This window comes from Ovis canadensis, chromosome 11 (assembly GCF_042477335.2).
Source record: "Ovis canadensis isolate MfBH-ARS-UI-01 breed Bighorn chromosome 11, ARS-UI_OviCan_v2, whole genome shotgun sequence".
NCBI classification, from domain to species: Eukaryota; Metazoa; Chordata; class Mammalia; order Artiodactyla; family Bovidae; genus Ovis; species Ovis canadensis.
The window spans coordinates 63,591,011-63,616,706 of NC_091255.1; the positions used below are offsets into that span (position 1 = coordinate 63,591,011).

Sequence of the window (25,696 nt, forward strand, 5' to 3'; positions counted from 1 at the left end):
CATTAGCCCCATGGGGGTAGAGCCCAGAGTCTGAGAGCAGGCAGCAAACTCCAGAGCTCAGAACAGGGCAAAAGAGAGGAGAGGGTCAGCTGTGGTGAACACAGGGAAGCTGTTTTAAGATAAGCTGACCTGCATGTGCCTGCAGGAGAGAAAGGGCTAGCCCAGGGAGAGGCTGGGTCTCAGATGCTGGGCGGACGGGATGCTGGGAGAGCAAAGGATGGGCCCCTCTGGTGGGAATAGGAGCCGGTAGGAAGGGTGAGCCCTGCCCCAGCCCAGAGGAGCGGTCACTCTGCAGTGCCTCTTGCTTCGAGAGGGAAGATGGTGATGGTGGGGAGTGGGGTGGGGAGTTGGGGGTGGGGGAAGGGGGCTGTGCTGGGGTGTACGAGAGGACTGTGGGGCCCTCTGATTCCAGCTCGAGCTAGCGGACAGTGCAATGGGTGGAAGGAGGAAGGAGCAATCTGGAGTGACATGGTAGGACACTCAGGAACCCGGAGACAGAAAAAAAAAGGGAACAGCAGGGACTTCCTGGTGGTCCAGAGGGTAAGACTCCATGCTCCCAATGCAGGGGGTTGGGGTTCTATCCCTGGTCAGGGAACTAGATCCCACATCCATCCTGGTGACTAAGAATTTGCATGTCGCAAGCAACAAAGATCCCGGCAACTAAGACCCAGCGCCGCCAAAATAACTAAGTAAATAAACAGAGAGGAACAGGTACATGGGGGAGCCAGCCTGGGCCTCCTTGAGACTCTGCAACCAACGTATCAGGCCCACAACGTCTCTTGCCTCCAGCTGGCAGGACTCGGGGTGGATTTCCCACCTGCAGGGAGGACGCCCCGGTCCCAGGTGCTAGAAACCCCGGTCAGACATCACCTGGCTGCCTGGTCACCGTTTCCTTACACCTGTGGACCAGTGTCTGCATGGACACAAATATGGGCAAGACCTGGTCTTAGAGAGCTTTTCTGACCCACTGAGTTGGGCAGCAGGGTGGTCTTGCCAGGGTAACTCTCCAGGTTCACTCCCAGGATCAGGCAGACTGGTCTTCTCAGGGCTGGGAGGCCACTGGGAGAGGTCACTTGGTGTCCTCAAGACTGGTGGGTGATGGAGTCACTGCTGCCTGAGTGGGAAATGCAGCATGAAAGGGAAGGGAAGGGGGAGTCAGGCTGGGGGTACAGAGAGTTTGAGGCACTCAGTTGAGGGATGGCTGAGAGGCTTCTGGGTATCAAAGGATGGTTCTAGGAGACTCAGCTTTGGAAAGGCACCCCAGTGTGTGAGCACACCCTAGGCAAGCCCTCCTGCCCCTGCCCCCACTCCCCAATTCGATTTCTACCACCGCAAGTCAGTTTGATATAGATGGTATCAAACACTTTGTACTCTGTGTTTGGCTTCTTTCCCTCACCATTCAATTGTGAAATTTAACTACCTTGTCACATGCAGCGGCAGTTTGTCCCTTTTCACGGCTGAGTAGTATTCTACCAGACAACTATAGCAGTTTGTTTATCCTTTCTCTACTTGATAGATATTTGGGCTGCTTCCAGTTTGGGGCTATTGTGACTAAAGCTGCTATGAACATTCTTGTAGAAAGCTTTTTTTTTTTTGTCTGAACCATGCAGCATGAGGCATCTTAGTTCCCCCAACCAGGGATTGACCCCAAGCTCCCTGCAGTGGAAGCCTAGAGGCTTAGCCACTGGACCACTAGGTGAGTCCTAGGGTGTTTTTTTTTTTTTTTTTAGTCCTTTACAGGACTTCCCTGTGATCCTGAAATTAAGAATCCAGCCTGCCAATGCAGGCGACATGGGTTCAATCCCTGACCTGGGAGGACTCCACATGCCACAGGGCAACTGAGCCTGTGTACCACAACTATCGAGAGCCACACGCCCAGGGCCTGTGCTCTGCAACAAGAGAAGCCACCGCAACAAGAAACCCACACACTACCACTTAGAGGGTAGCCCCTGCTTGCCGAAACTAGAGAAAACCCACGCATAGCAACAAAGACCCAGTGTAGCCAAAACAAAATAAATAAAATTTTTAAAAAAATCTTTTTCACGTGAATGGGGCTTGGGAAGAGAAGACAAACCCTTCACTGGACTATGTTGAGTTGATTCTAGAAGAGTCAGCATGGGTATTCAGCCAGACGCAGAGAGGACAGGAGAGGACAGGACAGAGAGACAGGCAGAAGGAGAGGAGGTGGGCAAGGGCGTGGAGGAGGACACCCGGCTGGCTGGCTCAGTGCAGGGGAGGATAGGGGCCGGCAGGACTCTTGCCAAGTGCTCCTCTGCCGTGTCACTCATCGGTTGAGAACCCTGCAATGACTTCCCTTGCCTACAGAAGGCCCTAAACACCATCAAGATCTTCCCCTGCTCGCCACTCACTTCCCACCTACCCCTCCTCTGTGATCAGTCACACTGATGTATTACCCAGAATTGCTATTTCCACCCCTGCCCTCCGCCCTGAGCAAATACCCTCCCACTCTCCCCCTTCACCTGGGTAACTCTTTTCTGAGTCCCCACCTGTGGCCCCCGAGCTGGAAGAACTCTACCATGTTGATAGGACTCACCCCAACCCTTGCCATACTTCTGCTTGAGAAGGCAGTTGGTTATACACATTGAGGTTCCCATACGGGTACCCCAACCGAGGACAGCAGGGCCAGATCATCAAGGAAGGGCAGGGAAGTTTCGGGCAGTGTCCCTGGACACTCACTCTGCCTCCAGCCAGCCAGAGTTCTGGAAAGCCCACCCCCTAAGGCCTCCTTGTGACCCTGAGCCATTTCATTTGGTGAATCTAGAGCCCAGTTGGGGAGGAGACCTCCATCACAACCTCTCTTCCTGCTTCATCCCAGCAGTCTGTTGCATGACTCAAGCTCAGAGGACAGGGGCTAGGGGTTTTATCCTCTTCCTGGCTGATGCTCATGCCCTTCCCCTGCTGCCAGCACAGACTGCCCACCTAGGGGCTCCTGACTGCTGCCTGGAGTTCACATTTGTTGGGGAAGGTTGTGAGCTGAGTTCCAGGAACCCACATCAGCTGGCTGGGCCCCTGGCAGACCCCAGAATCTGCAAGCCTAGGCTCAGGGCGGGGGCACTGCCAATGCTGGTCTGTTTGCCCCCTTTGCAGGAGGGAGGGGCCACCTGGAATGGTTCTCAGTCATAGAAACATAGATATGTAGTCTGCAGGAAATGTTGAGAACCTTTCAGTGTCACCTGCTGAAGAGGAAACTGAGGCACAGAGAGAAGACAGGGCTCTGAGGATGTCAGAGCAGATGAGGTTGGCTTCTCCTGGGCACTACTGGCTGGGGGACCCATCTGGACCTTTGCCACCTCTCCACTCACTGCCATCCTCCAGTGCCCTTGATTTCACCATACTGGCATTGCAGGCCTCTCCTGCTGGATGGGGAGCTCCAGGAAGGTAGAGGCAGTGCCTGGTTCTCCATGGCACCTGCCAGGAGCTGGGAGTGGCACATGGTGCGTGCTCAACCGAGCATGGTGGAACGGATGGAGGGGGTGGGAGTGAATGCCCTATTTCTCAGTGACTTAGAGCCAGAAGCCAGTGCTCTGAGCTGGGCAGGCTGTGGAGAGCCAGGGGAAAGACGGCTGGGTCTGCCCTCTCTGCCCTCAGGGACCCCAGGCCTTGCCTCCCAGCTCACCCCTCCTCCTTGGCCTTATTTAAAAAGCCGCTATTGAAGATGTTATTGTGTGTGTTGCCCTGCAGGTGGTATACATGGAGAACCGCATACACTGATCACTGGTCTCCGTGCTCATTCATTCATTCAATGAATACCTGAGGGATGGGAGGACCTTCCATGGAAGTGCCGGGCACACACGGCAGAAGACCAAACCCACAGAGCAAGTGGGTTCCAAGAGTGCACTGGGGGAACTTCCTGGTGGACCAGTGGTTAGGACTCCACACTGCAGTGGGGGCATGGGTTTGATCCCCGGTTGGGGAATTAGGATCCCACATCCCAAGCAGTATGTTCAAAAAAAGAAAAGAGAAGACAAAGACACGAATGAGCTCACATATGGAATTTAGAAAACCCACCAAATTTATAGAAAAAGAGATCATATTTGTAATTACCAGAGGCACGGGTGGGCTGAGGGGGAATTGGAGAAAGGTGGTTAAAATGGTACAAACTTCCAGTTATCAGATAAACAAGAACTAGAGATGTAATTTACAACATGAAGACTCCAGTTAACATTGCTTTGTGATAGACAGAAAAGTTGTTAACCCAGTAGATCCTCAGTTCTCATCACAAGGAGAACTATTTTTTTCTTTACTTTGGATTCTATTTGAGATGATGGATGACAACTAAACCTATTGTGGTAATCATTTCACAATACAGTTGACCCTTGAACAGCAGGGGTTAGAGGCATTGACCCTAGGGCAGTGGAAAATTCCCATATAACTTTACAGCTGGCCCTTTCAATCCACTGTTCTATCGTGTGCTATCCTAGTGTATATTCACTGAAAAAAATCCAGGTGGACTCTCATAGTTCAAACCCATGCTTGCTGTTCAAGGATCAGCTGTATATATAATTCAACCACCATGCTGTACACTTTATGCACTGATGTGTGTCAGTCACTGACATTTACTGCCAGTAAAACATGAGACAGTAAAACTGGAGACAATAAACTAATTTTAAAAAGCCAGCAGAAGGGTACCCTGCCTAGGCTGTGAGCCCTTTAAGGAAGGCTGCCTTCTCTTTCTCCTTGCCTACAGGAACCCTGGGCTTAATGAACAAACGATTTAACCTGTTCCCCACCCCCGCCCCCCCCCCCCCAAAGATCCACCTGCCTGGCAGGAGGGCCTGTGTGCGGGTGATTCCAGGCCCCTGCCCGCAGGCAAGAGGCCGTGGGTCCATCCATCCGGCTGGGGTCTCCGCTCCCCCAAGCCGAAGGCCTGCCGGGATGGGGACGCTCGGAAGCGCAGAGAAAGCGCTGAGTCACGTTCAGGGAACACTGCCCCCAGAGAGCCGCGCCTTTGGGGCGCGGGGCTGCGGGAGCGCCGGAGGCTGCTGGGTGCGGGGGCGCGGAGGCGGGGCTGCTGGGGCGCGCAGGGCGCCCGGCTTCCCCCTTTGCCAACCGCCCGGCCGCTGGCGTCCTCGGTTGCTAGGAGTTTCCGGGCCGAAGTGCGGTGGGTGCCAGCGCCTGACGTCACCGCTGCCCGCCGGTTCGGGGAGTAGGGGGAGGGGGCACCCGCAGAAAGGCTCTGAACGCCCCCCAGCCCCCGGTTTGTGCCCGTCTTCCTGCACTTTCTCTCCTCCGTGCCCTCTCGAGTTTTCCTCGTTTATTTGCTCTCCGCGTTCCTCTCCTTTTCAGCGCCCCATTTGCCGCCACACACACACCCCGCCCCCCCCCGCCCCCCCGCTCCTTTTCTGTTCCTACCCATCCATCCTCCTGTCTTCGGTCTTTCTCCTTTTCTTGCACCCGCTTGACATTCTCGGAGGTTCCAGGGGGCGCGGTGGAAAGGTACCAGTGGGTATTGGGCGCCCCCTCGTGTCCCACTTGGCCCAGCCTGGCCTCGGGCCTGGGGGAGGGCGGAACACTCGCCCCACCACCTTGATTCAAGCCAGTTTACTCGGAGGACATTCAACTTACAGTTGTGAAAATAATGTTAAAGCTCACCTGAAAAAAAATAAACAACTCATCTTTTCATTCTTTTCCTATCTACTCTTTACTAGATATGGCTGGTATAAATATAATAATGGATTCACATTTCACAATGGATTTTCTTCAAGTCAGATTAACAGCTTTGCATAACAGCATGCAGAACTCCCGAGCTACCTGGCCTGGGGAGGCAGAGGTCTCCTGGCCAGCTGTGTTGACTCAGTGCAGCTGTGACCTCTCTGAGCCTGACCTTCCTCCTCTGCAGAAGGGAGATGAACAGCTGTGCCTGACTTGTAAGTTTATTGTGAAGATTAGACAAGCTAATGCAAAGTGGTGCCTGTGACAGATCCGGGCAAACAGAAGGCTCTCAAATCATGGTAGCTGGCTACCAAACCACACTTTGTTGTTCAGTCGCTAAGTCGTGTCCGACTCCTTGTGACCCCATGGACCAGGCTCCCCCGACTTTCACTATCACCCAGAATTTGCTCAGATTCATGTCCATTCAGTCAGTAATGCTATCTAACCATCTCATCCTCCGCTGTCCCCTTCTCCTTTCACCTTCAATCTTTCCCAGTATCAGATCTTTTCCAATGAGTCAGCTCTTCGAATCAGGCAGCCAAAGTTTTGGAGCTTCAGCATCAGTTCTGCCAGTGAATAATCAAGATTGATTTCCTTTAAGATTGACTGGTTTGATTTCCTTGCTGTCCAAGGGACTCTCAAGGATCTTCTCCAGCAACATAGTTTGGAAGCATCAATTCTTCCGTGCTCAGCCTTCTTTACCGTCCAACTCTTATATTTTTACATGACTACTGGAAAAATCACGTTTGACTATATGGACCTTTGTCTGCAAAGTGTGTCTGCTTTTTAATACATTGTCTAGGTTTGTCATAGCTTTCCTCACAAGGAGCAAGCAAATTGCCCTTAGAGAAGGATATTTGAGAAAACACAAAACACACATGTATATAGTTTACAAAATTGCAATGGAATATAAAAAGCTCAAAGTATTTGTCCACAGCCGTAAAGGATTTCTTCTTGAGATGATGTTATTCATTTTCTGGAGGGTCTACTGTGGGCTGGGTGCTAGTCAGAGAGGTTAAGTGTTGAATGAGGCTCTTAGGGCTGGTCCATCTGAGCCCACAGTCCTTTCCACCAAAGCCCTCTAGTCCACTTTTTCTTTTCTCTGGCTGCTAACAATTTAAACTTTTCCTTTCACTTAGTTCTCAGGACTGCACAAGGACCGCCTCAATGGAGTCATCCTAGGTGTCCTTACACACCTTTTACGCCTTACCTTACACGCCTTTTTATCTCCCTCATCTGCAATAGGGGTGCGCCTCCCAGATATTGCCTTCATCAGTACTTTCACGGCCATCAACCAGATCTGAAACTGTCCTCTCGCCCCAAAAGAAAGCTGTCCAATCCCTCTCCAGGGGCTCAGTCCCACTTCTTCCTCCTTTTTGTGGAACTGGCTGGCCCCTGGGAGAGCCTTGGGAGCCCTATAACTTGATGCCCCCCAAACCTTCTCACCCACCAGCATATGCTTCACTGTCTGTCTTCCTGTATCTGGATGCCTCAACAAAGCTGTGCAGCCACTTACCACCCCAGGGTGAGACCAGAGGCAGGGTGAGCCTCTGCAATGGAGGAGGGAGTAATACTAGGTTTTGCAGGAGCTGTGTCTGTGGTGAATCTAGAACATTCATCCCTGCAGGAACCCTGACCCAGGGCCACCTCCCCACCCCTGGCTGGCCCCTAATTAGAGGAGACTCTGGGCAAAGGAGCTGAGACATTTTGGCCCCTTGCAGGAGGGTCCCTACCAGCCCTCCAGGCCTTTCTGATGTCCTCAGCGGCCCTATGAGAAACGCTCCCGTTGTGTCTGAGCACCAGCAGATAGGCCTCAGCGTCTCCATCACTGAGAACACCACCTGGGTTCTAACCCCTCGGACAGGTCTGGACTTTTTCAGCCTTCCCCTTGCACTGTTTCCAGACCTGGGCAAATACACCGCTGAAGCCACTCTCTATCCGCGGCCTGGCCCTCACCCCCAGCAAATAAAACCATGTCTCTCTTTCCAAAACAGACACCTTAGTGTGGCGCTTCGAGCTTCTCTCCGGTCCCATCCCAGTCCCCGGGATGAGTGCTCCCAGAACCCCTCCTACCCCAGGAATTTGGCCGAGCCCCTCACAAGTCGGGATTGTAGTTATGGATGCCTCTGGGGCCATGGGCGACCATTCTTTGCCCGGGCCAGGGCTTGCACAGAGGGCGCATTCCGTGAGAGCTTTTAGGGCCGAAGGGGGACACGACTACATAGGTCCCTCGGTCATTAAATGAGCACACATTAGGCGCCTGCTGTGTGACAAGCTCTGTGCTGTGCTTTGCGGGGGAACACCTCATCTGTGCCTGGATCCAGACAAACGAATTTGTTATTAATCTTTGTGAAAAGAGTCAGCCTTCCCACGAAGACGGCAAGTGAGCTGTAACTGTTGTGCCAGCTGCGGGACAAAACACCCCTAGAGAACCTTCTCTGATGAGTGCGGCAACACGCATCAAGGTGAAACCCGGTGCACCTCCCCGCCACACCCAAGATGGCCACCTGCCGGGTTCCACTGTCCCTGAGTTCCACGCAGGCGCACTTCCGCCTGCCACTCCCAACATGGCGGCAAACGGGCCCCGGGGAGGGGGCCACGGGCGGAAGTGGGTGTGACAGGGACGGGAGCCGAGAGGGCTCTCTGAAGCGAGACGCTGGGCTGTGGGAGCCGCTCGCAGGGAGGGTCGAAGTCATGATTCCCCCGCAGGAGGCGTCCGCCCGGCGGCGGGAGATCGAGGACAAGCTGAAGCAGGTGGGGCTGGGGAGGCGGGGGAGGAGGTGAGGGAAGGGGCCGAGATCCGGGCCGGGCGTCCACTCAGGCAGGGGAGGTAGCAGGAGTGGAGGGGGCCGGGTACCAGGCAATAGGGTCCGGGCGAGGCTGTGGAGCCGGGATGCGGTGGTCTCTGGCTTCTGGTGATGTCCTCCCCTCCCCCCCGCAGGAGGAGGAGACGCTGTCCTTCATCAGAGACAGCCTGGAGAAGAGCGACCAGCTCACCAAGAACATGGTGAGTAACCCCTCGCTGGGAGGGCCTCCAGACGCTGCGACCCAGGGGTTTGGTACCTAAAGCCTGAGGCTTCTGGCCTGGGTGGTGATGGGTGGTAACGTCTGGGTTTCTCTAGCAACAGTGTTACACTTCTTACACTCTCTTCCCCTTGCCCGCCACTACGCTGAGGATGCGGCAGCCTCCCCACATTTCTGCTTTCTGCCTAAGTTCTCCATTCTTCTTTCTCTCCTTCCGCAAACATTTAGTGAGACTGACTTAAGTGGGCTGGGTACTGGCCATGGGTCACCCTTAGTTTAAGTGCGGGTATCACGGGTGGGGTTACCACTTCTGAGATTACTGAGGGCAGGAGACTCAGCCGTCACTCTGGAGAGCTGGAAGGGTAAAATGAATCAGAAATCAGATAGATGCGGGATCTAGCCCTTGCCCCTCCACTTATGTGTGTGTGGCTCCTGACAGGTAACGCTGAGCCTCAGTTACCTCCTCTGCTAAAATAGACGATGCCAATCTCCATTGTAGCTGTGAAGGTCATAGAAGCTAATGCATGGAAATGCCTCTTGCACAGTATCTGGTATACAATAGGTACTCAATAAACATGAACTTCCTTTCTTATTCTGAAAAGAGCCTGGAAAACCCAAACTGAGTAGTAGATAGAAAGGTGGGTATGTATTCAGTAACACAGTCATCAGGTGCTAGTCCTTACTTAATGAGATTTAGCCTTAGAGAGAGGGGGTTTGAAGGTACCAGGAATGCATTTGAGGCTACTCTATATTAAAGTAGTTCCTGTTCAGTCTAGGAAAGCATCAGGGAGAACATAAGTTGAGATCTGGCTTTAAAGGGTGGAAGGGAAGCCATCCTGAGGTGATTTTCTGAGAAGTTAATGTAATGGTTGCCTCGCCTTCAAATCAAACTTCAGCCAATTTATTTGGGCCACCTCCGATCTGCCAGGCATGTGGTAGATCCTGGGGATACAGTGGGGAATAAGTATACCCTGTCCCTCTCCTCTTGGAGCCTACTGTCTAGAAAACCAGAGAAAAGGCAGCAAATGCGAAGACCTGGCAAGGGGCAGAAGCAGTGCTGGGACAACCCTGAGGCCTGAGAGCACGGGGCTTCCCCCTGTAGGTGTCTATCCTGTCATCCTTTGAAAGTCGCCTTATGAAGCTGGAGAACTCCATCATCCCCGTGCACAAGCAGACGGAGAACCTGCAGCGGCTGCAGGAGAATGTTGAGAAGACCCTGTCCTGTCTGGACCATGTCATCAGCTACTACCACGTGGCCAGTGACACTGAGAAGATCATCAGAGAGGGGTGAGCTCGGACCAGAGGGTCACATTCCTAACGCCTCTTGGACCAGTAGGCTTTGGAAGCGGGGTAGAATATATATGAGCCTAGAGTCCACTGTGTTAATTCTGTTCACCATTTCCAAATACCATTCCCTTAGTCCTTCCTATTCATCTTCCATCTGCCCGGGCTAATATGGTTCTTCTCCTTTCCAGGCCTACAGGTAGGCTAGAGGAGTATCTGGGAAGCATGGCCAAGATTCAGAAGGCTGTGGAATATTTCCAGGACAATAGCCCAGACAGCCCAGAGCTCAACAAAGTGGTAAGGGGCCAGCAGAGTGATGTGAGAGGTTGGGAGACACCAATCCCTGTCCGGGTCTCATGAGACACTGAACCAGCTAAAAGATAATATAGTCGAATGAAGAGAAGTATATAGTACCATGCACATACTACAGACATTGAAATGTCTGTTTCAGAAATTACAGGTCTACATTTTGATTGCATTTTAATAATCTAGCTAAATTATAAGTTGTTGTTTAGTTGCTGAGTTGTGTCTGACTCTTTTGTGACCCCATGGACTGTAGTCTGCCAGGCTCCTCTGTCCATGGGATTTCCCAAGCAAGAATACTGGAGTGGGTTGCCATTTCCTTCTCCAGGGGATCTTCTCAACCCAGAGATCTCCTGCATCGGCAGGCAGGTTCTTTACCACTGAGCCACCAGAGAACACACATTACAAGTTACCTATGAAATACAGATTTAACATTTGATTTTTATAAATGCATGGGTATTTTTTATTGTACTGAAAAATAAATAATATAAAAATTACCATTTCTGACCATCTTTAAGGGAACAGTTCAGTGACATTCACATTGTATAACCATTGCCACCTGGCTACACAGAAAACTGCAGGATCAGTACACTGTCACACTAGTAACCCAGAGGGGACACACCACTATAACCACTATACTGCAACCCATCAGTGGGCAGCCTAGACTCAGAGATTGGAATGTCAGGAGTTGGAGAACTTTGTTCTTGAGGATCTCTACCAAGTTCAGGTCACAGAGTGAAGAGCTCTGTGCTAGAACTTGGGCGTAGGGGTGGGCTAGAGAAGAAGACAAAAAAATATACAACTCCAGGTTTACCCTAGAGGACTTACTTTTCAAGTAAGCAGAAACACTCCAACTCTTCTATTTTTAAAGCATCTTTATTGAGATATAATTCACATACAATAAAATTTTACCCATCTGAAGTATAAAGCTTAGTAGTTTAGTAATCAGTAATTTAGTAGTTTTGATAATCACCAAGTCATGCAACATCCCTGGAATAAATTTCATGATATACTCATCCCCTGTAAAAAGAGACACATTGGCAGTAACTCTTCTTCCCTCGCCTCCCCCATTCACCCCGCCACTAGTACTCACTCATCTGTCTTCTTTGCACATTTACCTATTCTGGACTTCTGTAAGTGGAGTCACACAGTATGTAACCTTCTGAATCTAGCTTCTAATTGCCTGTTTACAAGGTTCACCTGTGTGGTAACGCGTGTCAGTGCTTCATTCCATGATAGGCATTATAGGAATTATATTGCATTCTATGGATCTACCACAGTTTGTTTGTCCATCCATCACTTGATCACTCCACTTTTTGGTGGTTATGAGCAGTGTTGCTATGAACACTTGTGTACATACTTTTGTGTGGGCGTATGTTTTTGATTCTCTTGTCTGCTCTGAATACCTATCACTTCAGATACGTGATTTGCAAATATTTCCCTTCATTCTATGGATTGTCTTTTCACTTTTTTTGCGGTGGCGGGGGTGGGGGGGTGTGGCGTGGGGGAGTGCTCACAGCATGGCATGCGGGATCTCAATTCCCTGGCCAGGGATTGAGCCCTCGCCGCCGTCAGTGAAAGTATGGAGTCTTAAGCCTTGGACAGTCCGGGAAGTCCCCCTCTTTTCGCTTTTTTGATGGCATCGTTTTCAGCACATAAGTTTTTGACATCCAGTTTGTTTTTTTTCTTTTGCTTTTCTAACAAGGGTTTCTAACAAACCCTTTTCTAACAAGAACACAAATTAATGGTGGAATGAAAAAATAATCAGCTGATACCTGTAAGCACCTACTTCTTGTAAAACTCTGGGTTCACCTGCAAGCATACATTTTAAGAGAACACAAGGGAAAGAAATAATAAAGGAAGGCTTCCGAGCATTTCTTCTATGGGAAAAAGGAAGTGAAGGCAGAGGAGGGCTGAGACCCAGAAGCAGGAAGGGAAAGGAAGGGTATGGGGAGGCAAGGGCCAGCTGAGTGCTGAAGCAGCTGCGGACCCTCATCTTTCTCCCCGCCCTCCCTCCGTCCGGTAGAAGCTGCTGTTTGAGCGGGGGAAGGAGTCACTGGAGTCCGAGTTCCGCAGCCTGATGACCCGGCACAGCAAGGTGGTGTCCCCAGTGCTCATCCTGGATCTGATCGGTGGAGAGGACGACCCGGAGCTCCAGGAGGAGGTGCCCCTGGAGCACCTGCCCGAGAGCGTGCTGCACGATGTGGTCCGCATCTCCCGCTGGTTGGTGGAATACGGCCGCAACCAAGGTGAGGCGGCACGGGCGCTGGCGGCAGGCCAGAGGAGTGGGCCTCCCCTTCGTTTCCTTAATCCACTTGCATGTCTTTGATAAGGAGTTTAGTTGGAGACACCGCGAGCCATAAATCCTGAGCGTGTGTGTCAAATTGTGAATCTAGCAAACCCATGCGTTTCTTTATATACCTTCCTTTCCAGTGTCTTTCCGTCCCCCCCCCCCCAATTAATTGTAAAAATTTCAAATGGTGAAAGGTTTAGGTGAAAAACAGAAGTTCACTTCCCCGCTTCCCTGACGCCTACAGCGTAGCCCAAAGATGAGTACTGTTAAGGTTATTTACAGCCTTCCAAAAACATCTTTATGTGTGTGTGTGAGAGAGAGAGAGAGAGAGAGAGAGAGTGAATATGTGCGTTATCTCGCCCTCATTCCCAGGTGAAAGGACAATTGTCCTCTCTGACAATTGTTTTCTGGTTTTTGCTTTTAACTTAGTGACATGCCTTGAGAGCATTCCATATCAGTACATGTATGTCTGCTTCATTCTGTTTGACAGCTGCATAATATTCTGTGGTGTGTTGGTCCCATCATTTCTTTGGCCTGTCCCAGGATTTAAAAAAAAAAAAAACAACTCCTGAGTTTAGCAAAAAATTTTTAAAAACTAATGAAAATTCAATTTTAAGCTACTTAGTCCTCCACATTCTTCTTCCCTTCGGCAGTGTGGACACGCGCCAAGCTGCCAGTGTGCCTTATCACTGTCCCCCTCCTTCTCGAGGACTGTGTGGTGCTGGGTCTCAGGGCTGCCTGTACCAACCACACAGGCTTGTCTGTGGCTCACGAACTGCACTCTGGGAGCTGAGGGGTTGGCAGGAGTGATCCAGGGCCTCCCTTGGGATAAGGGAGGCCAGGGGATGCCTCCAGACCCCTCTGCCTCCTTCAGCCAGAACCTCTGTGCTTTGGTCCATTTTGCGTGTTTGGAGCTGCTGAAATGTACCGTGGCATCTGTATCTTTTTTCCTCACTCATTTGAACTTTTTTGTTTTCTAATTTTCCAGTGTTGATAAAGTGCTGGAGTGAACATGCTTGTACTGCTTGCTCTTCTTATTTAGGAAGTCCTTTGGGATATTTTCTCAAAGGTGCAGTTATCAGGTAGAGCTGTCTGAACAGATCTGTAACCTTGCTATCTTACGCTCCTCTCCAGGCAGATGGGGCCGGTGGACTGACCCGTCGACAATCCTCTGGCTGTTTGTTCTTCCTTAACTTCGTTTATCCTAGCTATTTGACCGGGATATCACGATCCTCTAATTTTTAAAAAACTTTCACTTCATTCACAGCTAAAGAATGGTCTATTTTTCTTCATTTACTGACATTTATTGTCTCTTTGCTGCCTATGCATTGCTCACATCCTTTGCATGCTCAGTCGCTGAAGTCATGTAGGACTCTCTGCAACCCCCTGGACTTCACCTCACCAGGCTCCTCTATCCATGGGATTATCTAGGCAAGAATACTGAAGTAGGTTGCCATTTCCTCCTCCAGGGAGAAGGACTTCCTGACTCAGGGATCGAACCCGGGTCTCCCGCATTGCAGGCAGATTCTCTACTGACCAAGCCACCAGGGAAGTCCAAGAATACTAGAGTGGGTAGCCTGTCCCTTCTCCAGGGGATCTTCCTGACCCAGAAACCACAGCTTTTGACCTCTTACCAAGTTGAAGCTGGGTGTTAACTTTGTATTTTTCTTTTAATCTAAAAAAAACCCCAGGAATTCCCTAGTGGTCCCGTGGTTAGGACTCTGCTTTCAGTTCCAGGGGCCTGCGTTCAGTCCCTGGTCTGGGAACTAAGATCCCACAAGCCTCGGGGTGTGGCCAAAAATAAACAAAGTAAAAAAAGCCTTCCTTTCAAAGGGAGCTCTCTGGTGGTCCAGTGGTTAGGATTCTGCTTCCACTGTAGGGAACACGGATTCGATCCTTGGTCGGGGAACCAAGAACCACATGCTGTGTGGCACAGCAAAAAAAAAAACAACAAAAAACTCACAACTAACTGTTGGTTCTGTTGAGGGGTAGTTTCTCTCATAAGACTTTGTTAATTTGGGATGAGGCCGCGCTGGGGGCTGCTAGGAAGAGGTTCGCAGGTAGCAATAGCAGGTACCCACTGCTGCCCTGAGGAGCTGTGTCTGGAAGGGAGAGGGAGGCTCCCGGGCCAGGGCCAGGGACCTCAGCTGTCGCCCGTCTCCCCTCAGATTTCATGAACGTCTACTACCAGATCCGCTCCAGCCAGCTGGATCGCTCCATCAAAGGCCTGAAGGAGCATTTCCGGAAGAGCAGCTCTTCCTCTGGGGTCCCCTACTCCCCTGCCATCCCCAACAAGAGGAAAGACACACCCACCAAGAAGCCGGTCAAGCGGCCAGGTGAGCACCCCCCCACCGGCCCACCTCGGAACCATCCCGAGGGCCACCTGGGACCTGGGTTGCCCAGGCCCACCCTGGGGTGAGCAGCGTCAGCCCCTTTAGAGCTTGTCCTCACAGTACCCCTGACCAAGGTACACGGGACAGAAAGCAGGTGTCTGCCCACCCAGCAAGGCCTGGTCCAGTGAGCTCCTTTCTCGCGAGTCTGGGGGCTGTATAAGGATCCTTGGAGCAGTGGGTCACAGGCCTGGAGAGGTGAGGTGACGGGTGCAGGGGCAGCCACTCGCTGGGCGCCCTTGGCCTGTCTCCGTCGTCTTGTGTAAAGGCCAGGCCTGCTGCTGCCACCAAAACTGTGGAATGGGACAGGGACAGGCGCGGCGGCCTTCACCTTCCAGGAAGCCCAGGCTGCTTGACCTGATGCATAGTTAAGAAGTGGAGAGGGGAGAGTGCTCTTTCACAGTCCATCCATCCAGAAAGAAAAAAAAAATCCCAGGCCATCCTCGCCGAAGGACACAGTCGGGCTTTTGGGTTCCACTCGAAGCTTGTGTCTGGCCATGGGGACTTGGGGGAGGGTTGTTGAGGGGGGAGAGGCCTGGGCTGCAGGTGTCCTGGGCGAACAGCTCACTGTCTGGCCTTCTTCCCATCATCGTGTGCCCCGTGGTCTGTGCTCCGGGTAAACAGTGTCCCCGCGTGCCATCTTCCGCTTGGCAAGCCTAGCTGTGTCTAGCCACTGAGAGGTGTTGCCCTTGAGAGGCTGGGGTCTTCCGGGGTGAGGGACCACTGCAGACCCCAGGGAGAGAGAGAGAGCACGTGAGGCCAGGGGCTGTTCCCGCCTCAGCCCACCTGGTCCAGCTGCTGTTGCCTCACGTGCCCAGAGGCACCGGTGGGACCGTCCTTCGTGACAGCGCTTTCCTTCCCTGCCCCTCAGGGAGCAGGGTTGCCTGTTCACAGTTGCCCTGAAAACCCGCTGCTCCTCAGGCCTTGGTTCAGGGTTTGGAGACACAGCAGAGCAGAGGCTGCCCGCAGGCAGGGCACCAGTGGGCAGGGTGGGAGGGAAGCCAGGGGCCCTTCCCCCCACCAGTGTGGATGTCCTGGCCACCCCCCCGGGAGAACTGGCCACAAACAGGGACTCTAGTAAGGCTGCCTGCATGGCCACAGCCGCCTGCCACACGGGCCTTTCCGTCTCTGCGCCTTAGCTCAGTGAGGCTGTGGGGCTTCTTGGGCCTCGGCAGGCCTGCGCTCTCCTCCCCTCTGTCTCTTCTCCGACGGGCACCCCAGGACCCAGACTGCATCCAGGAGCACTGCTGGCCCTGCAGGGGAGCCGGGGTCTGACCTCGGTGCTCCCGCTGGACCTAAAGCAGCCTTGACTTCGAGCCTGCCAAAAGGACGGCTGTAACTGTGAGGGTCCCTTTGGTTTCTGTGGGGTTTCAAGAGTTGTCAGAAGCTCGGGTTGGGAGGGGCTCAGAACTGATGTCGGAAACTAGGGAGACAGGACCCCAGGATGTGATTCCCAGCTCTTGAGCGAAGCTGGGCGGCGCGGTGGGTAATGAAACACTGACCCTGGCATCATCCGAGGTAGTTGGGCACTTGATGGGCTTGGTGGCTGCCAGATCAATGTCCCCAGCCCACATCCACGTGGACGTGCTGGTGAGGCTCCTGAAGGCTGCGTGGGCCCATCTGCTCCCGCTTGTCCGTGCGGCAGGAAACCGATTCACTCATTAGTGGGGCCGCTCGCTGAAGAACACGGCGAGACAGATGCTGGACCGGAGCCCTGAATTTGGCTGTTAGTAGCTAATTGTGCTTGGTGCGCACAGAGAGAAGTGTCCTGCCTCCCCCAGCCTTTTGGGGAGCTGCCAGGACCCAAAGCAGCCTCCCTGTGTTCAGAGATGCTGGGGGGGGCACCCAGGAGTCCCCAGGGGAGAGGGACCCGAGTTACCCTCGCGGTGCCTGCCCTGCCCCCTGCTTTGTTAACGAGGCAGCTGCACACGTCTGTTTTGAGTGCTGTTTTATTTCCCCCACGTGTTCTGCCCTGAGCTCTCTCGCTCCCGTAGAGGTAGCTGACCTGAGAGGCTGTGGGCACCGCGGCGTTGTCATTGTTCTCACGTGTGATACTAACTGTTGGTTTTTTCCCCCCATGCCAAGAGCATGCCCCCTTTCCTGTGGCCCTCCCGCTCCAGCTCTCTGTGTGGTGGCCTCTGTTAACTTCTCCTCGGCTTTTGAGTCATTCCCAAGAGCTCTGATGGTTCGGGTCCCTGCCCTGGTGTGTGGGCCACTCTGCCTCTGGATCTCCAAGCCTCCCACTGCTGTCCCTGGAAGCCCAGGCCCATTTCGCCACCTCCTGGGTCTCCTGCTTTTGGTGGGCTGCTGCTTGGCCGCTTCTGGCACTGAGCGTGCCCGGAGAGCTTCCCAGAAAGCTCGGCCTGCCCTTGGGAGAGGACCTGAGGGCCTCGAGGTGTCCCCTGGATCACCCTTTCTGGGCTCTAGAGCTCCGTGACTTGCTCCTCTGTCCCAGGGCCTATGATCTAAGTGCCACTCAGTACTGTTGTTTTCTTTGTTAATTTTTGGTTCTCCTGGTGGATCTTTGCCCATCTCATCTCCTTCACCCACTGCACTTCCTCAAATGAACTCAGACCCAGAACATGAGGGTCACTGGCAGAACCAGGAGTCTCCTGAAAGAATAAAATGGCTCCGTTCCTCTGTCCGGGCGTGCTCACTGCTGGGGGTGGGCGCGGGCCTGGGGGAGAGGGGCCGGTGGAGGGCTGCTGCTGTTTTCTCACTCATTTCCTAGGTCTTCTTGTCTCCTCTCTGTGTGGCTCTGGTGACAGGGACGATCCGTAAGGCTCAGAACCTTCTGAAACAATATTCCCAGCATGGTCTAGATGGGAAAAAGGGGGGCTCTAACCTCATTCCTCTGGAAGGTAATCACCCCGTGTTCCTCTCCAGTTCCCTCCTCCTCCACTGTGTGTCCACTCCCGTGGCAGGGCAGAGCCTCCACCCCCCCAGACGGCCTCTGGCATAAGCCTGAGAGGGGCAGGGGGCGGCGAGGCGGGGGGGGAACTGAGGTCCCTGGGGCTACTGAGCCCCGCTGGCTGGCTCAGGGGCAGCCTTTGTGGTCTTGGCCTAGTCCTGTCTGACTGACGGCGGCTCTGCCCCCCGGGAGGCTTCCTGCCCCCTCCCCATCCTGTCTCTGTCCTTCTTGTCTCCCGTTTGAATTCGGAGAAAGTTCTCTGTCACCGGTAGCCCTTTCACGCTCAGACCAGCAGTGGCAGGACCAAGCTGGCTGCCCCCCGCCACCCCCCACCTTCAGAAAGGGGAGCGTGTGCCGTGGGAGACGGGCAGCCTATGTCCCCCCTGTCTCCCATCAGAGGAGGGACAGCCCTGCCCCAGTGGACCAGATCCGCCTTCAAAAGAATGTCCCTGGGGGACAAAAGGAGCCTGTCCCCATTCATTGGGCAGTGACATTTCTCTAACTGGATCTCTCCCCAATACGGTGAGACTCAGCCCCTGGGGCTGAACATCAGACCTTCCGCAGCTGCCGGAAACTCTTCAGAAACCCTCTGTGGTCCTCACAGCTTTCTCAGCCTCCGGGTTTGGGGAAACTGGCTCCCAAGGGTGGTCCAGGCACTGCAAGTCAGGCTTGAAACGGCTGTTCCTGAGGTGGTCTGAGGCAGAGGAGGGGCTCAGAGCCCTCTCCAGTGCCCCCACACACACCCCATCTCATATCCGCCCGGAGACTGAGGGCTTCTTCTCAGCGCCCCCCGACCCAAGAGGCAGCCACCCCGCCCCTGGATAAACGCTGCTTGTGTTTGCGGCCAACGTCTCGCTAGGTCACGAGCATGATTTCCGAGTTAAGCACCTGTCCGAGGCCCTGAACGACAAGGCCGGGCCGCTGGCCGGTGAGTACTGCAGCCCAGCCCGCGGGCCGCCACTGCCGCACTCCCGGCCACCCCTCGGAGGGCCCGCTCCCGCCGCCCAGCCGGCCTCCGCTCCGAGGACGAGCCAGGCCTACTCGCCTCTCTCTCTCCCCGGCCTCCTTCTCTCTCTCTCTCGGGCACTAGGTCTCCCTGCCTCTCTCCAGATGGGAGTGCAGGCTGGGCTCTCGGGGCCTGGGCCGAGGGCAGAAGCTGCAGGCAGCCCCTTGGAGGGTAGGGAGCGCCCGCACCTGACTCCAGCAGCAGCTCCAAGGCTCTGACCCCCTCGGAGCCCGTCCCTTGGCATGTAGCATCCAGTTGCCTGCGGACACCACTGCCCCAGCCTCCAGTACCGGGAGGGACCCCCTGCTCCTCCTGGGGCAGCTGACAACCAAGCAATCCTCCCTGTCTGGGGCTCACGTGGCCTGCTCTTCAACTTTAATCCCATGTCAGCTAGCCTCATAAACCAGAGCCCACTGCCTTTTTATACATTCCAGGCCTGGCCAGGCCGGTGTCTGCCTTTAGAGGCCCAGCATCTTCTGAGATGGCGCCAACCTCCTTGGGGTGGACATTGCCTCTTGCCCATCCCTGGGTATTGTCTCCCCAGTACAGTTCAGAATCCCCTGTCTGGGGTCAGACGTGTCTTCTCCGGGAAGTAGACTGAGGGGTCGTCTTGTCCTTGAATCCTCCCCCACACCTCCCACACCTGATGCTCTGGGACAGTAATACTGCCCACAGCAGAGCTGAAAATGAAGCTCAGACCAAGGCTGGACTCAGCCCCATTTTTTCCCCCTCAAACCCTGGCAGCTCTGCTGGAGTCCTCTCAGCTTTCTGCCAGCAGTCTTCCTCCCATCTGCTGCCAATCTGGCCAGGAGCTGGAGAGATTCACGGCCCCCACCCCAGCAGGGAGAGGGGCTACCCCAGACCAGTAGCTCAGGGGCCCTGCTGTCCCCCCAGGGAGAGATGACATGCTGGACGTGGAAACCGATGCCTACATTCACTGCGCCAGTGCCTTTGTCAAGCTGGCCCAGAGCGAGTACCAGCTGCTGACGGACGTCATCCCTGAGCACCATCAGAAAAAGACCTTCGACTCTTTGATACAGGTCTGGCCCCGCCCCGCCCCAACCAGACGCCCCAAGTGAGAGCTGTCCCTGCAGAAGCTTGAGACTGGGCCAGGTTCCTAGCCCTTAACTCCAGCCACTGCCTCCACCCCGATCCTGGGGCCTCTGAACTGGGTGGTGTGTCCTGATCAGAGGCACACACCCCCTCACACCCTTCCAGGTCCCCTCACTGGCCATGGGAGCCGGCTGGCTGCCCCTCCCCTGAGCCCTCCCCCTGCCCCGCTCTCTCAGGACGCCCTGGACGGGCTCATGCTAGAAGGCGAGAACATTGTGGTGGCCGCCCGCAAGGCCATCATCCGCCACGACTTCTCGGCCGTGCTCACTGTCTTCCCCATCTTGCGGCACCTCAAGCAGACCAAGCCTGAGTTTGACCAGGTGCTCCAGGTACGTGGGGGCAGGGGGGCACCCTTGGGGATGCCGCCTAGCAGGGCCTCCCAGGAGAACTGCATTCTCTGCTCAGAGTGGTGGGCAGCGGCAGCTTCCTCAGGGCCCTGGGTGGGTGGAGGCACTCTCAGGGGAGTGAGGAGAAGAGACAGTCCCCGGGGCGGGGGGCTGGGAAGGAGCAGCGCTCTGGAGCCCTGTGCAGCCATGTGGCTACATCCTCAGGGCACAGCCGCCAGCACCAAGAACAAGCTGCCCAGCCTCATCACTTCCATGGAGACCGTGGGAGCCAAAGCGCTGGAGGACTTTGCCGACAACATCAAGGTGCCCTTCCTCTGTTCACGCCACCCAGGCCGGCAGGCGGGGCTGCAGGCAGGGCCACCTGCGACCGGCCTCAGGAACTCCTGAGAGCAGGCCTCCAAGTGGGGTGGGCCTGCCCTGCAGGGAAGCCAGCCAGCCGTGCTGCTGGTCTCCTGTCAGTACCCACGGGCCTCCCTTTCTTTCCCAGAGGCCCCCACTTGAGGCATCAAGCTCCTTTAGGTCCCTCTTGCTCGTTTTTTGTTTGTGCCGGATGGGGTGTCCTGACACTTGTCTGCCAGGAGGTGGTGCTGTGGGCCCACAGACGGGTGCAAGGTTGGCTGGGGCCTCCTTAGGAGCTGTTTCAGGGACTCAGGCTGTCTGTCCCACAGAACGACCCCGACAAGGAATACAACATGCCCAAGGATGGCACCGTGCACGAGCTCACAAGCAACGTAGGTGCTGCTGGGGACTCCTGGGGCGGGCGGGGGGCGCAGGTGGCAGGATGGGCTGGAGGCGCTGAGTGCCCTCTGCAGACGGGGCCTTTCCCTGGAGGCCAGACCCACAGGGTGAAGCAGCAAGTTTGCTCCTACCCGTTTCGCCTGCCCTCACCTGTCTGGAACGGTCAGAGGGGCTGCATTGTGGGGGCTGATCCAGCCTTTGGGTCCTGCCCTTAACCTTCTTCTTGGCCCCGTTTTCTCCCCACACAGGCCATCCTCTTCCTGCAGCAGCTCCTGGACTTCCAGGAGACGGCAGGTGCCATGCTGGCCTCCCAAGGTACTTGACACCTCCCAGTGGGGCCCCCCACCCCATTCCTCCCTCCAGGCTAGAGACATGGGGTTAGCCCCTCCCCAGGGGGCACCCTCCTCTCTGGGTGAGGAGATTCCCCCCACCCTGGGTGGGTGGAAAGGAGTCGTGGCCTGTGACGGGACCTCCCTCAAGCCTCTTGGACCATCAGACCCAGCATCAGGAGAGCAGGGTCTGACCACCTGCCCCGGCCTCCGTCCCCCCGGCTCCCTCCACTGTCCTCGCCCTGGATCGCAGACCCCACTTGTCTGAAAGTGTCTTTCGTGCCCCGCTCCCGCCTCCTCCTGCATTTCCCCACCTCCTCTTGTGTTGCCTGTCCTCCTACTTGGTCTCACACTGCTGACCCATTGAGCGGGCTCGGCTGGCATCTCAGGGCCAGCCTGGTGTCTTCCCGTGACTGGGGTTGGGAAGTCAGTACGTGGGGAGGCGTGTGCTGAGACCCAGCCCTGGGCCTCCCCTGTACCCCGCATCCTGGGGGCAGCCTCTGGCCTGTCATTCTCCTGATGTCCACTTTCCAGTGTGTCCCTGGCCTGCGGGGGTCCAGCCTGGGCTTTCCTGCTGTCTGTGTCCCGGTGTCGAGGGGCGTGGGCTGCTTGGCTCGGGTGTGGCGGCCGTCTCTAACCTGTTTTGCACTTTGCATCTTTCTCCCTCCTTTGTCTCCCCCCTTCCCCTCTGTGCGCACTGCCTCTCACTGCGTAGTTCTTGGGGACACATACAATATTCCTTTAGACCCCCGAGGTAAGCAGCAGGGCTCGGCAGCCCCATCCTACCCCTCTGAAGCCCTGTGGGTGAGGTTCCCTGGGGACAGAGGCCCCTGGACAGGCTCAGGGCCCCAGTCCGAGCAGGGTCAGAGGGGCACGGGTTCCTTCAGGGTGCTCCTGACCCCCTCAGCTCCCTGACCACCAGTTTCTGTCCCTGGGCTTCTGCAGACAGCATCCTGCTGTGCCCAGCACCCTGACTACACCCTTTGGGCAGGTCCAGCACCTCCCTGTCCCCTTCCTCCCCTGTCCACTCCCCACCCCCCTGGCCTTCTGCTCTGTGTGGGCAGGACACCTCTGGTCTGGTAGAGGAGGTTATGGGTAGTGGGGGAGAAGGTGGAGAGGCCATCAGGGGCCTATTCTAAAACTCTGCTGCTAACAAATGGGATATGTGGGTCTTGTAGGTACCACCCAGCTTGGGTGGGGGGAAGGGGCTGTCCCCACGCCCATCCTGCCCATCTTCCTCCTGGTCCTTGGGGGCCAGCTCATTAACCCTACCACCCAGGACCATGGAGGGGCCTCCCCGGATTCCAGAAGAGTCCCAGGAAGCGCTCCCCTCAGCTGGAAGGGAGCCCCGTAGCTCAGGACATACCCAGCTCTGACTGAGGAAGGCTCCTCCCAGGGTTTCCCCAGCTGTTCCCCTGGCCAAGGGGAGACCAGAGAGGGTCTCGGCTGCTACCACCGCCGCGGTAACAGGACTTCTCCTCTCGCAGAGACCAGCTCCTCCGCCACCAGCTACAGCTCCGAGTTCAGCAGGCGTCTGCTGAGCACGTACATCTGTAAGTGGCCCCTGCCAGCCAGCAGCCCTGGTGCCTGGCCTCCCTGCCTTTTCCCTTCCTTCTCTCTGTGTGCTCCTGCTAGTCCTGGGCCCGCTTCTGAGGGACCCCACCCTGCCCCGACCTTTAGAATTGCAACCTGACCTCTGGTTGGGGGATTGTGGGCGCTGGGCCAAGGACTGCTGAGTCTGGTGGGGTCTTGGGTCCAGGAGGGACAAGGAGCAACGAGTGGGAGTTGGTTTGCGGATCAGACTGCCGTGGTTGGTAGGTAACCACGTCCTTCCCTGTGCAGGTAAAGTCCTAGGCAACCTGCAGTTGAACCTGCTGAGCAAATCCAAGGTGTATGAGGACCCAGCTCTGAGCGCCATCTTCCTGCACAACAACTACAACTACATCCTCAAGGCCCTGGAGAAGTAAGTGGCCGCGGGGGCTGCTCTGGGGCTCACCTGCCTCTGCCCAGCCTCCTGGGGATGGCCATGCCCCCTGGTGTCCCGGTGGAGAGGGCACCCCTTCACCCTAGGCGGGCCCAGGACCCAGGGAGGTGGGAGGCAGGCCCCGTCGAGGTTGCTGCGAAGGCCAGCAGCCTGTGGGACCTCCTCTCTCTCCTCTCCCCCCCGCTCCCGCCCCAGGTCCGAGCTGATCCAGCTGGTGGCCGTGACCCAGAAGACTGCCGAGCGCTCCTACCGGGAGCACATCGAGCAGCAGATCCAGACCTACCAGCGCAGGTGGGGAGCCCCCCACCTCGACCTGCATACCCACCTCTCACGCTTCCTTCCCCAGAGCCTGGGGACGCTGGGCGGGGTCAGTGGTGGGGAACTGCTGCCCAGTGGACCCCAATCCTCTGCTTTTTAATCACATTTGTTGGGGGTGGGAGGCCCCCTCCCACTTGCTACTCCTTGGCAGGGAAGGGGCGCTTTGCCAGTCTGTTCAAGGGTAGTCTGCCAAGGGTGACAGCTAAGAATGGTTGACTGTCAGAGATGTGGGTAACTTTTTGGCCAAGCAAAGAGCAAGGTCGCAAGGGCGCTTGAACTTGGCCGAGCCTCGCCCTCCGGACCTGTCTCTGGTCCTCTCCTGTTTCTTAGTTTGTGTGTCTCTCTCCCTTCGGGTGTTTCTTCCCCGTGGCTGTATCTCCCTCTTCCTTCTTGTTTATCTGCTCCTCCTTTCTCATCTGCTTCTCCATCTAAATTGGCTGTGATGCTGACATGAACTGCAGTCGGCAGTGCTTAATCAATCTATTGAGTGCTCTGTTTCCTGTCCTTAATTTTAAAAGCGAGCAGCTTGAACATTTCTATTCCCAAGGGGGGAGAAAAAAATCTCAGCTGTGTTTTGCTCAGTTTTGACCCAAACCGATCCCTGCCCTCACCACCTACCCCAGTAGATGAAGAGATTTTTAAAAAAACAAAACCGCAGGAAAGGGAGCAGGGGCCTGAGGCTATCCCTTTTCTGCCCTGTGTTTCCCTCCCTGCCTCGCAGTTGGTTAAAGGTGACTGACTACATTGCCGAGAAGAATCTACCTGTGGTCCAGCCTGGAGTCAAGGTGAGCTGAAGGGGAGGGGAGGGATGGCTAGTGGATATGGTGCTCTATGTTGTCTCTCTGGGAAAAAAAGTAAACAACCAGGATGAGAAAGCAAGGATGCCTGTGGCCCCGAGGGCAGAAGGGAAGGAGCCAGGGGCAGGGCGCCTCTGCTCTGAGCTCCACTTTGTCTGCTATCTCCCCCGGCCCCCCAGCTTCGGGACAAGGAGCGGCAGATGATCAAGGAGCGTTTTAAGGTAAATCAGGATCTTCTCCCCTCCGTCGATTGATGCGTAGCAACACAGACCCGAACATTTGTCCCTGGATCACTGCTATTTCCCCCTGTTTGGTGGCCAGGGCTTCAACGATGGCCTTGAGGAGTTGTGCAAGATCCAGAAGGCCTGGGCTATTCCTGACACAGAGCAGAGGGACAAGATCCGCCAAGCTCAGAAAAGCATCGTTAAGGAGACCTACGGGGCCTTTCTAAACAGGTGAGCCCTTCATCTCTGCCTTCCCAGCCCCACGCTTCCCCTCTGCCCCAACTCAAAGACCTCTGGGCTCTTTTCTTTGAGAAAACGTGGAGAGAGGGGGTGGGTTCAGGTGGCAGACCCAGCGCCTATGGCTTTGGTGTGGGGCCAGACCAAAACATGACTCGGGGCACCCCGTCAGGAGGGCCTTAGGCTGAGGCAGGGCTAGGGGTGGGCTCAGCCTGCACCCCCTGACCTCAGCGCCTGGGCAGGTATGGCAGCGTGCCCTTCACCAAGAACCCGGAGAAGTACATCAAGTACCGTGTGGAGCAGGTGGGGGACATGATCGATCGCCTCTTTGACACCTCGGCCTGAGCTGCCACTGCCCCTGCCTGGCTCTGCCAGAGCAGCTGTGTTACTGGACAGATAAACAGGTGTGGACTTGCCTCTGGGCCGGGTGAGTGTGGCATCCTTTGCGACAGGGGCATTGCTCTGCCACCCAGCCAGGAGCCCTGCCCCCGAGTCCTCGAGTCCTGGTCTGCCCTTCCTCTCGCAGCCCCCATTCCCTACCCAAGCAGCGCTCTCCCAGAGCTTTGGGGTTTGTCACCCTGACCACAGCCTGCAGCAGCCACAGGATGGCTTCAAGATGAGAAGGACAGAGAAGGGAGACAGAGGTCTCTGCCCACAGCTGCCTTGCAGGACAGGAGGAGGAGGGCTGAGTAGCCCTGCCTCCAGGCCAGCTCGGGACTGGGGTG

The 25,696-nt window shown here is 55.5% G+C and overlaps 1 protein-coding gene across 3 annotated transcripts; it reads left to right on the forward strand.

Moving 5' to 3' along the window:
- The first annotated feature begins 8,169 nt into the window (after positions 1-8,169).
- Positions 8,170-25,387, forward strand: EXOC7 (exocyst complex component 7). Of its 3 annotated transcripts, none has more exons than XM_069543911.1 (19): positions 8,170-8,427; positions 8,615-8,680; positions 9,800-9,984; positions 10,173-10,278; positions 12,311-12,533; positions 14,746-14,913; positions 18,738-18,806; positions 19,779-19,924; positions 20,174-20,326; positions 20,549-20,647; positions 21,013-21,075; positions 21,331-21,397; positions 22,899-22,964; positions 23,254-23,374; positions 23,591-23,686; positions 24,435-24,498; positions 24,690-24,731; positions 24,832-24,965; positions 25,214-25,387. In XM_069543911.1, the coding sequence occupies exons 1-19, from the start codon at positions 8,173-8,175 to the stop codon at positions 25,314-25,316; spliced, it is 2,226 nt and encodes a 741-aa protein (XP_069400012.1). In that variant the 5' UTR covers positions 8,170-8,172; the 3' UTR covers positions 25,317-25,387. The 3 variants fall into 3 exon arrangements, with proteins under 3 accessions (XP_069400012.1, XP_069400013.1, XP_069400014.1); XM_069543912.1 differs by lacking the exon at positions 18,738-18,806 and adding an exon at positions 17,736-17,828 and having other exon boundaries at positions 8,220-8,427; XM_069543913.1 differs by lacking the exon at positions 18,738-18,806 and having other exon boundaries at positions 8,220-8,427.
- The last annotated feature ends 309 nt before the right edge of the window (positions 25,388-25,696 follow it).

Coding starts and splice junctions, on each gene's coding strand:
- EXOC7 (XM_069543911.1), top strand. CDS start 8,173: ATGGCCACCTGCCGGGTTCCACTGTCCCTGAGTTCCACGCAGGCGCAC. Junction 8,428..8,614: donor TCGAGGACAAGCTGAAGCAG/GTGGGGCTGGGG, acceptor TCCCCCCCGCAG/GAGGAGGAGACGCTGTCCTT. Junction 18,807..19,778: donor CAAGGCCGGGCCGCTGGCCG/GTGAGTACTGCA, acceptor CTGTCCCCCCAG/GGAGAGATGACATGCTGGAC.